This window comes from Oncorhynchus mykiss, chromosome 8, assembly GCF_057628025.1.
Source record: "Oncorhynchus mykiss isolate SJ-2025 chromosome 8, ASM5762802v1, whole genome shotgun sequence".
Lineage (NCBI taxonomy): Eukaryota > Metazoa > Chordata > Actinopteri > Salmoniformes > Salmonidae > Oncorhynchus > Oncorhynchus mykiss.
The window spans coordinates 29,460,709-29,479,489 of NC_143029.1; the positions used below are offsets into that span (position 1 = coordinate 29,460,709).

An 18,781-nucleotide genomic window follows, 5' to 3' on the forward strand; every position below is an offset into this window, starting at 1 on the left:
GCAACACCTTCAGTGCTCGGTTGTCTCCACCAAGTTTGTCCCCAAACAATTATATTTGCTGGTTTGATTTATAAGTATCAAACTTTCAAATAGCACTTTGTTGCCTGTTGCAAGGTGCTATCGTCCTCCATCAGCACCGGCCTGTACCCTACCTGCCCTAAGCTCTCTCCTGGCCCCTTACACTAAGTCTGAATTTGTCCTGCTAGGTGACCTAAACTGGGACATGCTTAAACCACCTGACCAAGTCCTAAAGCAATGGGACTCCCTAAATCTTTCTCAGATTATTACCAATCCCGCAAGGAATGGCTCCAAACACCCAGAAAAGTTTACTCTTCTTGATGTTATCCTCACAAATAATCCTGATAGGAATCGGTCTGGTGTTATCTGTAATGACCTTATTGATCACTGTTTTACAGCCTGTGTTCGTAATGGCTGTTCAGTGAAACGACCTGTCCTGATTTGTCATAGACGCTTGCTAAAAAAACTTTAATGAGCAAGCCTTCCTTCATGAACTGGCCTCTGTAAAATGCTATAGAATCAGCTTGATCCCCTCTGTCGAAGACGATTGGACCTTTTTTGATACTTTCAGTGGTATTGTTAACAAACATGCCCCCATAAAGAAAAGTAGAATTAAAAACAGGTTCAGCCCCTGGTTCTACCATGGTCTTGCAGAGTTACTCCACCTTAATAATTGCATTTGGCGAAAGGCTCGGCACGCGCATACTCAGACTGACTGGCTCTCGTTCAGGTAAATGAGAAATAAGTGCACTTAGGCTATCCGGAAGGCCAAAGTTAGTTACTTTAACTTGTTATGGCTGGGGGCAGTATTGAGTAGCTTGGATGAATAAGGTGCCCAGAGTAAACTACCTGCTACTCAGGCCCAGTTGCTAATATATGCATATTATTAGTAGATTTGGATAGAAAACACTCTGAAGTGTCTAAAACTGTTTGAATGATGTCTGTGAGTATAACAGAACTCATATGTCAGGCAAAAACCTGAGAAAAAAATCCAACCAGGAAGTGGGAAATCTGAGTTTTGCAGTTTTTCAACTCTTTGCCTATCGAAAATACAGTGTCTATGGGGTCAAATTGCACTTCCTAAGGCTTCCACTAGATGTCAACAGCCTTTAGAACCTTGTTTGATGCTTCTACTGTGAAGGAGGGGGGAATGAGAGGGGATTGAGTCAAAGGTCTGCCAGAGAGGCATGAGCTGACCACGCGCGTTCACGTGAGAGTTAGCTTGAGTACCATTGCATTTCTGAAGACAAAGGAATTCTCCGGTTGGTACATTATTGAAGATTTATGATAAAAACATCCTAAAGATTGATTCTATACATCGTTTGACATGTATCTACGAACTGTAATATAAATTTTGTAACTTTTTGTCTGAACTAAGCAATCGCGCATTGAGCATTTGGATTACTGGGCTAAACGCATGAACAAAAAAGAGGTATTTGGACATAAATGATGGACTTTACTGAACAAATCAAACATTTATTGTGGAACTGGGATTCCTGGGAGTGCATTCTGATGAAGATCATCAAAAGTAAGTGAATATTTATAATGTTATTTCTGACTTCTGTTGACACCACAACATGGCGGATATCTGTATAGCTTGATTTGTTGTCTGAGCTCTGTACTCAGATTATTGCATGGTGTGTTTTTTCAGAAAAGCTTTTTTGAAATCTGACACAGCGTTTGCATTAAGGAGAAGTGTATCTATAATTCCATGTATAATAGTTGTATCTTTTATCAATTTTTATTATGAATATTTCTGTAAATTGATGTGGCTCTCTGCAAAATCACCGGATGTTTTGGAACTACTAAACAAAACACGCCAATGTAAACTCAGATATTTGTATATAAATATGAACTTTATCGAAGATAACATACAGTGGGGAGAACAAGTATTTGATACACTGCCGATTTTGCAGTGGTTTTCCTACTTACAAAGCATGTAGAGGTCTGTAATTTTTATCATAGGTACACTTTAACTGTGAGAGACGAAATCTAAAACAAAAATCCAGAAAATCCCATTATATGAATTTTAAGTAATTCATACATTTTTATTGCATGACATGAGTATTTGATCTCCTACCAACCAGTAAGAATTCCGGCACTCACAGACCTGTTAGTTTTTCTTTAAGAAGCCCTCCTCCACTCATTACCTGTATTAACTGCACCTGTTTGAGCTCGTTACCTGTATTAAAGACACCTGTCCACACACTCAATCAAACAGACTCCAACCTCCCCACAATGGCCAAGACCAGAGAGCTGTGTAAGGACATCAGGGATAGAATTGTAGACCTGCACAAGGCTGGGATGGGCTACAGGACAATAGACAAGCAGCTTGGTGAGAAGGCAACAACTGTTGGCGCAATTATTAGAAAATGGAAGAAGTTCAAGATGACGGCCAATCACCCTCGGTCTGGGGCTCCATGCAAGATCTCACCTCGTGGGGCATCAATGATCATGAGGAAGGTGAGGGATCAGCCCAGAACTACACGGCAGGACCTGGTCAATGACCTGAAGAGAGCTGGGACCACAGTCTCAAAGAAAACCATTAGTAGCACACTATGCCGTCATGGATTATAATCCTGCAGCGCACGCAAGGTCCCCCTGCTCAAGCCAGCTCATGTCCAGGCCCGTCTGAAGTTTGCCAATGACCATCTGGATGATCCAGAGGAGGAATGGGAGAAGGTCAGGTCATAAAAATTGAGCTTTTTGGTCTAAACTCCACTTGCGTGTTTGGAGGAAGAAGAAGGATGAGTACAACCCCAAGAACACCATCCCAACCGTGAAGCATGGATGTGGAAACATCATTCTTTGGGGATGCTTTTCTGCAAAGGGGACAGGACGACTGCACCGTATTGAGGGGAGGATGGATGGGGCCATGTATTGCGAGATCTTGGCCAACAACCTCCTTCCCTCAGTAAGAGCATTGAAGATGGGTCGTGGCTGGGTCTTCCAGCATGTCAACGACCCGAAACACACAGCCAGGGCAACTAAGGAGTGGCTCCGTAAGAAGCATCTCAAGGTCCTGGAGTGGCCTAGCCAGTCCCCAGACCTGAACCAAACAGAAAATCTTTGGAGGGAGGTGAAAGTCCGTATTGCCCAGCGACAGCCCCGAAACCTGAAGGATCTGGAGAAGGTCTGTATGGAGGAGTGGGCCAAAATCCCTGCTGCAGTGTGTGCAAACCTGGTCACGAACTACAGAAAACGTATGATCTCTGTAATTGCAAACAAAGGTTTCTGTACCAAATATTAAGTTCTGCTTTTCTGATGTATCAAATACTTATGTCATGCAATAAAATGCAAATTAATTACTTAAAAATCATACAATGTGATTTTCTGGATTTTTGTTTTAGATTCCGTCTCTCACAGTTGAAGTGTACCTATGATACAAATTACAGACCTCTACATGCTTTGTAAGTAGGAAAACCTGCAAAATTGGCAGTGTATCAAATACTTGTTCTCCCCACTGTACATGTATTGTGTAACATGAAGTCCTATGAGTGTCATCTGATGAAGATCATCAAAGGTTAGTGATTAATTTTATCTCTTTCTGCTTTTTGTGACTCCTCACATTGGCTGGAAAAATGGAAGAAAAAAAATTCTGTGACTAGGTGCAGACCTAACAATCGTTTGGTGTGCTTTCGTCGTAAAACCTTTTTGAAATCGGACACTGTGGTGGGATTAACAACAAGTTTATCTTTAAAATGATGTAAAATACTTCTATGTTTGATGAATTTTAATTATTAGATTTCTGTTTTGAATTTGGCGCCTTGCACTTTCACTGGCTGTTGTCAAATCGATCCCGTTAGCGGGGATTCAAGCCATAAGAAGTTTTTAAGGAGCAGTTCTCTCTCTGTGGGTCTAATCCCAAGAAGTTTAGGAAAACAGTTAAAGACTTGGAGAATAAACTCTCCTCCTCAAGGCTGCCTATGTCCCTTAAAGTTGATGTGGTTGTTACTGACAAGAAGCACATGGCTGAGCTCTTTAATCACCACTTCATTAAGTCACGATTCTTATTAGACTCAGCCATGCCTCCTTGCCCGTCCAACATTTCCTCATCTCCCACCCCTTCTAATGTGACTATCCCTGATGCTTCTCCCTCTTTTTCCCCTGCTCCGATACAAAGTTTCTCTGAGTCCGAGTCACTGAGGCCGAGGTGATGAAGGAGCTCCTAAAACATGACCCCAAAAAAACATCTGGGTCAGATGTTTTAGACCCTTTCTTCTTTAGACCCTTTCTTTTAAACCTATCTCTGACCTTTTTAACCTGTCTCTCCTCTTTGTGGAGGTTCCCATTGCTTGGAAGGCAGCCATCGTTCATCCTTTAGTTAAAGGGGAGATCAAGCCGATCTTAACTGATATACGCCTATTTCTATTTTGCCCTGTTTATCAAAAGTGTTGGAAAACCTTGTCAATAATCAACTGACTGGCTTTCTTGATGTCTATAGTATTCTCTCTGGTATGCAATCTGGTATCCGCTTAGGTCATGGATGTGTCACTGCAACCTTAAATGTCCTCAATGATGTCACCATTGCCCTTGATTCTAAGCAATGCTGTGCTGCTATTTTTATTGACTTGGCCAAAGCTTTTGATATGGTAGACCATTCTATTATTTTGGGCCGGCTAAGGACTATTGGTGTCTATGAGGGGTCTTTGGCCTGGTTTGCTATCTACCTCTCTCAAAGAAGGCAATGTACAGTTGAAGGCAGAAGATTACATACACCTTAGCCAAATACATTTAAACTCCGTTTTTCACAATTCCTGACATTTAATCCTAGTAAGAATTCCCTGTCTTATGTCAGTTAGGATCACCACTTTATTTTATGAATGTGAAATGTCCGAATAATAGTTGAGAGAATGTTTTCTTTCAGCTTTTATTTCTTTCATCACATTCCCAGTGAGTCAGAAGTTTACTTACACTCAAATAGTATTTGGTAGCATTGCCGTTAAATTGTTTAACTTGGATCAAACGTTTTGGGTTTCCACAAGCTTCCCACAATAAGTTGGGTGAATTTTGGCCCATTCTTCCTGACAGAGCTGGTGTAACTGAGTCAGGTTTGTAGGCCTCCTTGCTTGCGCACGCTTTTTCAGTTCTGCCCACACATTTTATATGGGATTGAGGTCAGGGCTTTGTGATTGCCACTCCAATACCTTGACTTTGTTGTCCTTAAGCCATTTTGCCACAACTTTGGAAGTATGCTTGGGGTCATTGTTCATTTGGAAGACCCATTTGCGACCAAGCTTTAACTTCCTGACTGACGTCTTGAGATATTGCTTCAATATATCCACATAATGTCCTTCCTCACGATGCCATCTATTTTGTGAAGTGCACCAGTCCCTCCTCCAGCAAAGCACCCCCACAACATGATGCTGCCACCCCCGTGCTTCATGGTTGGGATGGTGTTCTTCGGCTTGCAAGCCTCCCCCTTTTTCCTCCAAACATAACGATGGTCATTATGGCCAAACAGTTCTATTTTTGTTTCATCAGACCAGAGGACATTCTCCAAAAACTACAATCTTTGTCCCCATGTGCAGTTGCAAACCGTAGACTGACTTTTCTATGGTGGTTTTGGAGCAGTGACTTCTTCCTTGCTGAGTGGCCTTTCAGGTTATGTCAATATAGGACTTGTTCTACAGTGGAAATAGATACTTTTGTACCTGTTTCCTCCAGATTTTTCACAAGGTCCTTTGCTATTGTTCTGGGATTGATTTGCACTTTTCGCACCAAAGTACGTGCGTCTCTAGGAGACAGAAAGCTTCTCCTTCCTGAGCGGTATGACGGCTGAGTAGCCCCATGATGTTTATACTTGCCTACTATTGTTTGTACAGAGGAACGTGGTACCTTCAGGCGTTTGGAAATTGCTCCCAAGGATGAACCAGTCTTGTTTCTTTCTTTTGATTTTCCCATGATGTCAAGCAAAAAGGCACTGAGTTTGAAGTAGGCCTTGAAATACATCCACAGGTACACCTCCAATTGACTCAAATGATGTCAATTAGCCTATCAGAAGCTTCTAAAGCCATGACAATTTTCTGAAATTTTCCAAGCTGTTTAAAGGCAGTGTTTGTAAACTTTTCACCCCCTGGAATTGTAATACAGTGAAATAATCTGTCTGTAAACAGCAGTTGGAAAAATTACTTGTGTCATGCACAAAGTCGATGTCCTAACCGACTTGCCAATACTATAGTTTGTTAAGAAATTTGTTGAGGTTGAAAAACAAGTTTTAATGACTCCAACCTATGTAGACTTGCGACTTCAACTGTATAAAATCAGAAAATCTGCTGTCTCAGCTACTGCCTGTCACCAAGGGAGTATCCCAAGGCTCAATCCTAGGCTCCACACTCTTCTCAATTTACATCAACAACATAGCTCAGACAGTAGGAAGCTCTCTCATCCATTTATATGCAGATACAGTGCCTTGCGAAAGTATTCGGCCCCCTTGAACTTTGCGACCTTTTGCCACATTTCAGACTTCAAACATAAAGATATAAAACTGTATTTTTTTGTGAATAATCAACAACAAGTGGGACACAATCATGAAGTGGAACGACATTTATTGGATATTTCAAACTTTTTTAACAAATAAAAAACTGAAAAATTGGGCGTGCAAAATTATTCAGCCCCTTTACTTTCGGTGCAGCAAACTCTTTCCAGAAGTTCAGTGAGGATCTCTGAATGATCCAATGTTGACCTAAATGACTAATGATGATAAATACAATCCACCTGTGTGTAATCAAGTCTCCATATAAATGCACCTGCACTGTGATAGTTTCAGAGGTCCGTTAAAAGCGCAGAGAGCATCATGAAGAACAAGGAACACACCAGGCAGGTCCGAGATACTGTTGTGAAGAAGTTTAAAGCCGGATTTGGATACAAAAAGATTTCCCAAGCTTTAAACATCCCAAGGAGCACTGTGCAAGCGATAATATTGAAATGGAAGGAGTATCAGACCACTGCAAATCTACCAAGACCTGGCCGTCCCTCTAAACTTTCAGCTCATACAAGGAGAAGACTGATCAGAGATGCAGCCAAGAGGCCATTTCTTAAAGCCAAGAGGCCGAGAGTGGCAAGAAGAAAGCCATTTCTTAAAGATATCCATAAAAAGTGTTGTTTAAAGTTTGCCACAAGCCACCTGGGAGACACACCAAACATGTGGAAGAAGGTGCTCTGGTCAGATGAAACCAAAATTGAACTTTTTGGCAACAATGCAAAACGTTATGTTTGGCGTAAAAGCAACACAGCTGAACACACCATCCCCACTGTCAAACATGGTGGTGGCAGCATCATGGTTTGGGCCTGCTTTTCTTCAGCAGGGACAGGGAAGATGGTTAAAATTGATGGGAAGATGGATGCCAAATACAGGATCATTCTGGAAGAAAACCTGATGGAGTCTGCAAAAGACCTGAGACTGGGACGGAGATTTGTCTTCCAACAAGACAATGATCCAAAACATAAAGCAAAATCTACAATGGAATGGTTCAAAAATAAACATATCCAGGTGTTAGAATGGCCAAGTCAAAGTCCAGACCTGAATCCAATCGAGAATCTGTGGAAAGAACTGAAAACTGCTGTTCACAAATGCTCTCCATCCAACCTCACTGAGCTCGAGCTGTTTTGCAAGGAGGAATGGGAAAACATTTCAGTCTCTCAATGTGCAAAACTGATAGAGACATACACCAAGCGACTTACAGCTGTAATCGCAGCAAAAGGTGGTGCTACAAAGTATTAACTTAAGGGGGCTGAATAATTTTACACGCCCAATTTTTCAGTTTTTGATTTGTTAAAAAAGTTTGAAATATCCAATAAATGTTGTTCCACTTCATGATTGTGTCCCACTTGTTGTTGATTCTTCACAAAAAAATACAGTTTTATATCTTTATGTTTGAAGCCTGAAATGTGGCAAAAGGTCGCAAAGTTCAAGGGGGCCGAATACTTTCGCAAGGCACTGTAAGTCTCATACTCAGCTGGCCCCTCCCTGGATTTTGTGTTAAATGCTTTACAACAAAGCTTTCTTAGTGTTCAACAAGCTTTCTCTGCCCTTGTTCTGAACACCTCTAAAACAAAAGTCATGTGGTTTGGTAAGAAGAATACCCCTCTCCCCACAGGTGTTATTGCTACCTTTGAGGGTTTAGAGCTTGAGGTAGTCACCTCATACAAGTACTTGGGAGTATGGCTAGACGGTACACTGTCCTTCTCTCAGCACATTTCAAAGCTGCAGGCTAAAGTTACATGTAGACTTGGTTTTATCTATCATAATCGCTCCTCTTTCACACCAGCTGCCAATTAACCCCGATTCCGATGACCGTCCTACCCATGCTAGATTACCAAGACATAATTTATAGATCGGCAGGTAATGGTGCTCTTGAGAGGCTAGATGTTATTTTCCATTCGGCCATCAGATTTGCCACCAATGCTCCTTATAGGATACATCACTGCTCTCTATCCTCGCCCTGTAAACTGGTCATCTCTGTATAGTCGCAAGACCTACTGGATGATGCTTATTTATAAAACCCTCTTAGGCCTCACTCCCTGCCTGAGAAACCTACTGCAGCTTTCATCCTCCACATACAACAGCTGTTCTGCCAGTCACATTCTGTTAAAGGTCCCCAAAGCGCACACATCCGTGTCACTCGTCTTTTCAGTTCACTGCAGCTAGCAACTGGAACGAGCTGCAACAAACACTCAAATGGACAGTTCTCAATCTCTTCATTCAAAGAATCAATCATGGACACTGACAGTTGTGGCTGCATTGTGTGATGTATTGTTCTCTGTGCACTGTTTGTCCCATGTTGTCATGTGTTGCTGCCTTGCTATGTTGTCGTCTTATGTAGTGTTGTCTCTAGTCGTGATGCGTTTTGTCTCATATTTATATATATATTTTTTTAATCCCATCCACAGGAGGCCTTTTGGTAGGCCATTGTTTTGGTAGTCCAGTGTTTTCCACCACCATCGACAGAACATCAATTTATAAAATTTCTCAGAAGAACGTTGTCGCATCCCTCCAATAGAGTTCCAGACACTTGTAGAATCTAGGCATTGAAGCTGTTCTGGCTCGTGGCGGCCCAACACCCTATTAAGACACTTTATGTTGGAGTTTCCTTTATTTTGTCAGTTACTTGTATAGCCAGTGGGATAATATATCCCCATCCATCCGTCTCGATCTTGTACGATCGTATTCAAAGGACTGTCTTCTGGATGTGTTAGCTGAACTATATTATTGATGCCAAAACCTTTTGTAATTATATGTACATGTATCCCTTGCTGTCCATTTTTCATGTGTAATGCAAATTGTTTGACGTCTTAATTGTGTTAAAATATGCATGCTTTTTATTTATTCAGACTAATATCACTAAGATTCAGGCTTGAGCAACCGTGTTTCCATACAATTTTTTTCAGAGAAACATCACCGGACAGGGTAGCCATCGAGCAACAGTATTAACAAGCATTCTTTTAATCATTTGTCTTGCAGTTAGTAGTCATTAAACCCCCAAAACATAACTCAGTAAAAATGTAATTTATTTCAGCATGACACACTTCAAATGTGCAGAATTGGAGATTGCTAATAGTTAATTCCAAATATACTGTCGATCGAGTAATTGTTTCTACATCTCATTTTGCCTATAGACTCAGTAAAGTAAGCACAGACATCAAAGAAAGCCTTGAACCAATGACCCTTACACGGACTGCCAGTCTTCCAAGTGGAAAAGGCACCGTTTGTCTACGCACGATGTAGGGCTGGTGCTACAAGAGACTGCACTAAAGAGTATTCATCCACATTAAATAATCAGGTTCTTTTTTTTTTATTTTTACATTATTCAGTAGAGTCGGGCCCCGAATCCAAAAGTCTGTTTGATGGCTTCAAAGTAGTGTCTCTTCCAACCCTCCTTTGTCCGATCCTCCTCTACCGTCGGGACTCCTTTAAATTCTACCTTCAGCTCAGTCTCATTGCCTCGATCCTTCATGTTCAGGGTAATAGTTGCATAGTGCTCTGGAAAAGGGAAATCAGAGCCAGTTTTAGAATCACTTGTTGCTAAAACAATAATATATCCGAGCCAGTTATGTTACTATCCAAGGTTTCTCAAGTCCAGTTGTGGGCACCCAACAGGGTATGCACGGTTTTGTTCCTGCCAAGTAGCAACACACTGGATCCAACTAATCATCATGCCTGTAATTAGTTGAGTCAGGTGTGTTCATTGTAGGATGGACCAAATCCTATATACCCTGAGGGTGCCCAGGAGCAGAGTGGAGAAAGCAGTTAAGAATTATAGAAATTACCCGTATAAAAAAAAAAAATCCGTAAGTAGAGAAATGTTGCCAAGGAACACACACCAATCAAGGGCCCCACTGGGCAAGGTGGGGAAACCTACCACATGGCCAGGTCTTGAACCTCCATTTCATGACTATCTTTTCATCTGGGACCTAAGAAGTAGAAACCAAAACCAGTTAGATTTGGTATTTCTCCACCAATGGGTCATGATCAACAGAACATGAGCTCAAGCAGATGCATGTCCTCACCAGCTCCAGAAACTCTCCGTTGACGCTTCCCTCTAGCAGCTGAAACTTCCCTCCTTTGTCTCCGTCGACCACTGCTGCAGTATGGGTGAACGCCTGGACCATCTGCATTACGAGAGAGGAGACCATAGATTAGTCAAATAAGCACTGATTCTTATGCCCTCAGCCAATTGTAGTCATGATTCAAAAGAGTTATGGGACAACAATTTAAAAAGTAGGTAGGCGTTATATTATAATAGGCAACATTTTTAAAGCGGAAGTAATCCACTGAGTTAAAGTCTAGTCTGAGGTTGGTCTTCAATCCCTATTAAAATCAACAGATAAAATCCAACATAAGGGTATTGGAGTGAATAAAAAACATTTGCACTGAAATTATTTGCACTAGTGAAGTACAGGAGAAAAACGATAGCAAATTAATTATATCAAAACCTTGGTAGAATAATTTCCATTGAAGGCAAACAAACACATGCACTCAAATATATACTTACTGGTTTTCTGTGCAAATTGTATTTATGAAAATTGTGTCAATTCAGCTTTGTTGCTATTGATACTTTAATGTCAAATTTGTGAATTAAACCATTCTCTACTGACTAGGGAAAGTACTGGGGTGTATTCATTAGTGCACACCGTAGGAAAACTTTTCGCAACGGGAATGTTTTGCAATGAAAACCAAATTAAGAGTCTATTTCCAAAATGCTTTTAAACTTGTGTTTTTCAACAGAAATGATTGCCTATCACACCTTCATCTGTGTTAAATATTACACATCTCATTTATAGATTTTAGATATGAATTAAACAATTGTTTTTGCAAAACGCTGTATTATGTTAGCTGGAATGGAATGTTTGTATCCTGTATATTTGACTCTGTGGTTGTCTCACCTAGCGATCGTAAGATGAATGGACTAAGCTAAGTCGCTCTGGATAAAAGCATCTGCTAAATGACAAATGTGAAATGTAAATGTTTTAAATACAGATCTCATATGACAGTTTTTCATTATGTTTTATGTCACAAATGTATCATTTGTACAGCTGTATTTGTTATGTTTGACTGTAAAACCTGAGGCGGATATACAGCGGCTTGCTAAAAATCCTGATTTGTCTCTCTGAAATGAAAACATTAAGTGGTAGATTTTAAACAAATAGATGTCTGTCATTACACAACCCAATGCCATGATTAGATTGTGAAAAAAAATCATACATTCTTGAAACAATGAATGTTAATTTACCAACATCTCTGAAAATGGATATAGCTTTTTGAATAAACTCTTCCAAGTGTTTATTGGACAAGTTCAGGTTAGTCCCTCCAGTTTCTGCCCTTACGCATTTGTTTGGTTCCAAGTGAATTCATCCCTGAATTGGTTTCCAAGCATATTACTTCAGCCTGTCATATCTGGCCCAATCAGTGATGTTGGAGGAAAGGACAAGGAAGGGAAGCTAGTATTTGACTACTTTACTACTCACGTCCTGGTTGATGAAGGTTCTGTACAGCTCGTCAGGTGAGGTGAGGAAGGTCTCCTGGAGACTAAACTTGCAGGTGGGGATCTTGACCCCTGTGCTAGGAGAGGGGGCTGATACGGAGGAGCCAATCTGGGGACATAGACAAGTGTGATCATCCTGTTATTCCTAAATTCTGATTATGAATACTTAAAATCCAGAACGTGGGAAGTTCAGTAGATGGATTACGTATTGGATTCATTATGTGGCGCTTTACATCAATAAGGGGGATGGGGAAATCACTTAATTCACTACCTATGTTGGAATTCTACTTGAATGGACACTGAATTCTTGTCAATAAAAAAAGCATTCTTCAACATACAACATGTATGGAACATTTCCTACACGGTTTGTTATTGCTAGTAGGGTTTTAACCATGCTCATTAGCCCCTTGATACAGGGGTTCTTTGATTGTCTCAATTCTTCCCCCTTCTCCTTGTGTGTATGGGATTGAAGTAAATATTAGCTGGAGAGTTTCCACCATTGTTAAATCCATGACAGATGTGAAATAGAAAGGAGAAAGGTAGATAATGGGGACGTAAGGTGAGAAGGCAACTGCCACCCACCTGGGTTTTGTCCACTTTGACCTTTGTCTGCGTTGGCTGTGGCTTGCTCGCCACTCCATTCGCCGTTGGGAGGATCATGCCCTGAGTGAACTCTGCAGTCATCGGAAAAGTTCAATTTCAATCAGTATCAAGCTGAACTATTAATATCTGTATAAACAGGCACAAGGGTTAAATTGACTTTAATAAATAAAGGCCTCACCGGATTTGAGGTGGTCCACATAGCTCCCCAGGGCAGCGCGCACTTTCTTCGCTCCCTCCTTCTTCATGAGTTCGGTGAGGGTTGTGTTGGGTTCATCTTTGCAAAGTGACACACTGATCTGTGCCCAGGGAGGGGGCAAAGATAATACCCAATGTCATGTTAGGTGTGGTTTAATTATTTTTACCATTACAAAAGTAACGCAAATAAATAACATTACAACCAATAGCCATCAGCGGTCGATGTGCAAATTAGCATTCTGTCATAACCTACATCTAGGTCGTCCATGTCATTTTCATCAGAGAGGTTGGGAACTTCGATGTTCCCTTTGTACTTGATTCCGGTTTTTGATGTTCCTGGGACAGAGCGAGAGAGAAAGAGATGTCATGAAGCCTACATTGGAGACACTATGACAACCCACCCACTTCTCACTGAACCCCTGGGGCTTTGTGTGCTGGAGAATATAATTACAGTCTCATTGCCATGGAAACAAGGGCTATGCTGCTCTTTAGTAGGCAAAACCCTCTGCTTCAAGCAAAATGTAGGATACATTTGGTAGAAAATACACTGGCAGAAAACCTATGTTCAACATGAGTTCCATATAGAGTGATGTGTATGTCTGCTAGTGGTCACGAGGCCAAGTATCATGATACCACGGTAGGAGAAAAATAGCCTAGCCGCCCCCTTTGCCCTGTCCCCCGGATGCTTGTTCCCGTTTTCTTAATCTTCTGAGCATGTGCTACGCAAAAACCTGTCAATTAAATTCACACTTCCACTCAATACAATTCACACTTCTACTTGTATAGAATCCAGCATGGATCGGCTGATTTGCTCATATTTGCAAAGGCCTACCTTTGGCTGCAGGAATATACGGGCGTGAGCTGCATGTCATTGTGGCAGGCTTCAGTTAACACACCTCCCTCGTTCACACGGTCTCCCTCAAACACACCTCTCTCTCCCACAAACACTGCTCCCAACTTTCAAAACACTAAGCACCAAACAGAACTTAAGGAGCACCAGAAAGAGATCAGTTTTTGATATATTTTAGGCTTCATTAGGCCTATATGAATCACATCTCATGAGTAGCAGACCCTTTTCCTTTCTTCCTGTGCCAATCAAATTTGCCTAAACCAACTTAAGGTTGTTAGCTAGCTAGGGTACATGACTGAACACTGTTATCAAACCAATAATTAGCGACCCGGGATTAGTTTAAAACGGCCCGCGACATGGTTTGTGAAACAATATAAAATGCACGCGAATACCGATAGAAAGAATAAAAGGCATCTCTGGTAATAGGGGTCTTATTTTAACCGTTTAGGCTAGAGACAAGGCGTTTTCTTTGCTGCAAAGATGCATGCATGCTTGTCAATTTCCCCTCTCTGGCACTCACGAAGCTGCGTGATAGCGAACTTGCAGTCTACTCAGACTGGCCTGTGCTTATGGCTTGTAACAGCCGACTAAATGAAACAATGTATCAAATCTTGCACGCTGCTCCAATCTAACAAATCTACAACCATAACAGAAGACTCATCAGGGTCTGTGCACCCCCACCACGTCTGAATTATATATTTTTTAAACTGATGGAGGAATAGATGTGCATGAAGAGTGGACGGAGAGAAGCGGTGAGTGAGGGCTGGAAGAGGATGTGGTTGGCTGATTACAGCTACCACAAGTGATATGTGCATACAAGTGAAGTGGATATTATTGAACCGGAGCTTACTTGTGGCCGTTGCTTAAATTCCTTAGAATTTATTAACAAACTAGGCGCCAGCAGGTTCATTTGATCGGTAAGGCCAAAATATTCAGTAGTATTATATGAAACGGTACTACAGTATTCTAAAAAGTTGGCATCAGTATCATGACGTTTTAGTGCCGTTATACCGTTCAACACTAGTATCTGCTGCACTCACCAGTCCACGTCGCCTTGACGTTCCACTCGTAGAAGTAGATGAGCTTCCCCTTGCGGTTGTTGATGGATGCCTCACCGTCCAGATTGGGGATGTCAGTGACCTCGCAGCTCCCCTCTGGGCCCTCCACGCGCAGTCCCAATAGAAGCTCCTTCAGCTTGTCTGTTGACCAGCCGGTCACATCTCGTTCGGTCCTGTAGGGACACACAATGAACATATTCAACTGGGTCGCGTTCATTGGGAAACCGTCACTGTAACAAAGCATTCTGTAACAGAATCAAGCATTTGTTATTGGAGGATTTCCCCATTACAAGGGCTTTTTCTAGAGGGACTCAAAAGTCAAGCTCCTTTAATAACATTCATACGCAAGTGAATTGTTTCCTGTAAAAATAGTTCAGTTGTAGTTAAGGGGATTCGTTGACCGCGTTTACTTAGCTCGCACCATGATCACAGTGAGGCAGACCATAATGTAATTTCCCCTGAATAAAAGTATTGATCAGGTAGAGAAAACATTTCACTCTCACACTCGTAGCTCTTTTCGGTTCAGAGGGTTGTGATCATTGCTACCGTTTGGTGTCAAGTGTTATAAATATCCCCCATCTGCACCACAGTTGTACCCTGTCCCCGGTGCTCCAGAAATAGCTTTTCTTAAAACCCTTCAGTCAGTGCCACCAACTAGAACATTCCAGAGGCTTCTCGACAGACCATAGGGGAAGAAAAACAAAAAACTTGGGAGCCTAACACTCAAAACGTTTTGATAACCGTGTGGATCTCTCCGACAAGTTGACTTATCAATATAGCGTGCTCTATTTACTCAGATTTGAAAATGATAATTACCGTCAAAGTAGCTTTCATGCAAGACTGCAAGTTCCTGCACATCATCTCTAGCTGACACCGTCGCTGTCAACTTGCTAGCTACCGTGATCCAAAATGAAAATAGTTTTTTTTTTAAAGTGTATTTACTGTTCTATATCTTACTGAACTAATATTAGTTTATGCATTGGTTTTGTATAGAACACTATCCTAGTAGCAGTCTAGTATTTATAACATGCCCATGAATACTAAGATTCTCTGCAAAAAGAACTAGCTATCTAGTTGATATTAGCCTAATAACCTTACTTCAGCTAACCAGATCCTCTTTTCCTTCAGCCAGTGTCAGTCTTTCCTTAACTATAAGAAATCTATTTCAATTCATGGTGTCAGAATGCACTGCTGTATTAAAATAAATTCAGAACTAACTTGACATGTTATGTTGCAGATTCAAACCCAGATTAACTCATTGCAGAATGTATTCATTATGAATAAGTGTATTTGACAATGCACCTAGTCACCCATCAAATCACATCAAACACCTGAACTCCAACAATTACATTGTTTAAGAAATCAAAATAGGAAACAATGCATACATATGCATAACATATAAACCTCTGAATTTAAGCCAACATTAAAAGGATTTAGTCATCAATGTCACAAACCTGGAACGTCAAAGAGCACCATATGAACTATTATCATCATCATCATCATCATCCGAGAGCGCAGATTCTGCTTTTCCATTTTAGGAATTAGACCAGCACAAATAACAGTGTAAAACAGAATATTGTGATTTTGGTAAGCAAGTTACAAATTGAAATAGTATTTTTTTTATCAAACCTAGCCAACTCCAGGAGAATGAGAAGCACACACTCAAAACAAGGAAGCAATGCCTAATCGCAGCTATATCAACACACTTCTTGTCAATTTAACAGGTCCATGTTGCTGCTGTCAATTGTGAGCAGATTATTTACCACTGCATTCAGTCTGAACCCCAGAATAAACAGCAGGAGGACAACATTACACAGATGAAAAAGGTAGCAAGGTGGCAAGACTCAGGCACACCCACTGGTTCTGGAATAGAGAAGGTGCAAATAAGGTTTGCAATTTTGCATCAATAACATGACAGTAATTATACCTCAAATAAACATGCGAGTACCGATTACTTTAAAACCCACCATAGTAGGAAGGACTAAATAAGGTTACATAACATTGCATACTAGCTATACTAAATGATCTGTCCAGACGATAACAGCAAACAATGTTGTTTTCCCCACAGTAAATTAAGCACACTGTTGACTCAAGAGGATGCTAATCAGTCCATCTCTGAAACCTCCCAAAAAGCAACACTAAAATAATACAGCTAGCCAGGGTAACTAAGTCAAGTAGGCTACCCACCCCTCACCCACAAACACACAAAGAATGCCTAGCCCTAGCTTCACCATCTAAGTTAAGTAGCAAGCTAGACTTGGTTTATAAAGCCAAAGACAACTAAACTTGTTTTAATTAATGTATCATGAATTTAAATGGCTAGAGAAACAAACGGTTAATATAGCCACCTAGCCAGGCTTATGTTGCTAACTAGATAACAGGCTATTTCAATTTAAAACTTGCCCAAGACAGTTGTCAATTTCTGATTGACTAAATGAGGCTAACATTAGATAGCTAATCCAGAGATTCTTACCTTTGCCTCAATTTGGCAGTATCGTCCAGATCTTCAAGGCCCTGGTGAGTGTCGTTAAGCTTGAGACAGGCATTTGTAGTTCTAGATGATATCCGCATTGGCAGCTAATTAGCATAGTTATCAAAAACGTACCGGCAGGGTAAACCTACATGAAAACACAGCCCTTAATTGAAGCGTTTCTAAAATCCACAATGGCTCAAACGAACGGCGGAAAAACGATTGGAACAATTTCTGTGTTTGTCCGCTAAGTTTTATATGTATTACGACTAATACTGACGTAGACTATAGGTAAATCGGCCGTCCACCAAATTCACACAGAAATATGAGTTACAGATCTTTCACTCACATTGAAAGAAAGTCTAAGAAGCAGTAGATATGTTCTATGTGCAGTATTTCTATTGCTTCCATTCCTTAGATTTCGTTTTTGTATATTTTACTTTTGGTAACGTTATTGTTCACCAGCTTCAAACAGCTGAAAAGACAATATTTTTGGTCATGGGAAATATTTCATAGCGGTTTAGAAAGTACAATGATTCTCTACACTATACTTGCTTGTTTTGTCAGATTAACTGAAATGAGGTTAAATTTGAGAATTTTAGCAACCAAGAAATGGCGGAGCTGTTTCTGCATAGTGCATCTTTAAAACGCAGAAATAGTCTAGGGTAGAGATAGCTACGGAACGCTCAACTCCGATCTCATAAAAAAAACGTAGTTGAACGTTTCGTTCTCATAAGAGAACGTAGGTGAGCGTTCCTCGGCTTAGGGACAGTGCAGCTCAGATGCTGCTGTAGCCTCTCTCAACCCCTCACTTGATAACGACCTGCCGATAAGCATCCTCACAAGAACAGAAACGGAGGTGCAGGTTATGCAATGTATACAACAGCATAATCGAATCCCACAAAACATGCGATATTTGAAAAAGGCCTTTTGCCGAGGTCTTCTCAACTGGATCTGAGTCAGCCTATCTAGCTTAAGAAAGCAAACTAACGTTACTCACCAATGCCAGTTATTGACGTTTGTTGCATCGGCTCTCTCCTCCACGATCCAGCGTGGATCCCCTTCTCCCCATTTCGCCATGATGACAGCGGTGTCTAGTTAATGGGTTAGCTACAGTAGCTAATGTTATTTGCTAGCTACTACCAAACAAAAAACTGTTCAAAATGATTTCCTAAAGCTGGCTAACGTCAGCTAACTAGCTAGTTAAATGAATTACAAATGCCTATAACCAAAAAGGATGAAACGTGACGAAAAGCTACGTTAGCTACACAGCTAGCCACAGGCTAACGTTGGTAATATCAACCTAGATGGCAAAGTGTAGCTACTATGTATGTATTTTTAACTGACAAATTCAATTAATCGCTAACCAAAACATTAACTTCAGCTAAACCGACTGTAAATCCTTTGTATTTCATCTATCTAAAACTGCGTTATGGCCGTAGAAATGTACCTGAGCGCCGGTGTGCTTGGTTTTAGGACCCTGGTTTTTCTCGAAAACTCGTTTTGAAATGCAAGGAGCTTGCGCACTCGCCGTAGAAATTACTAGAAGCGGACTAGAAATGACTGGAAGGGGAAAGAAGCGGATGTAGCTACATGCGGAAGT

The 18,781-nt window shown here is 41.0% G+C and overlaps 1 protein-coding gene across 2 annotated transcripts; it reads right to left on the reverse strand.

Annotated features, from left to right (window-relative positions):
• Positions 1-9,511: 9,511 nt before the first annotated feature.
• Positions 9,512-18,771, reverse strand: ahsa1a (activator of HSP90 ATPase activity 1a). Of its 2 annotated transcripts, XM_090243113.1 has the most exons (10): positions 18,629-18,745; positions 18,179-18,288; positions 14,691-14,881; positions 13,054-13,136; positions 12,784-12,901; positions 12,585-12,676; positions 11,986-12,111; positions 10,528-10,629; positions 10,380-10,431; positions 9,512-10,000 (listed from the first exon to the last, which is right to left on the reverse strand). In XM_090243113.1, exons 2-10 carry the CDS (start codon positions 18,256-18,258, stop codon positions 9,828-9,830), a joined length of 1,017 nt encoding a protein of 338 aa, XP_090099239.1. In that variant the 5' UTR covers positions 18,259-18,288; positions 18,629-18,745; the 3' UTR covers positions 9,512-9,827. The 2 variants fall into 2 exon arrangements, with proteins under 2 accessions (XP_090099239.1, XP_021467909.1); XM_021612234.3 differs by having other exon boundaries at positions 17,182-18,771.
• Positions 18,772-18,781: the final 10 nt, after the last annotated feature.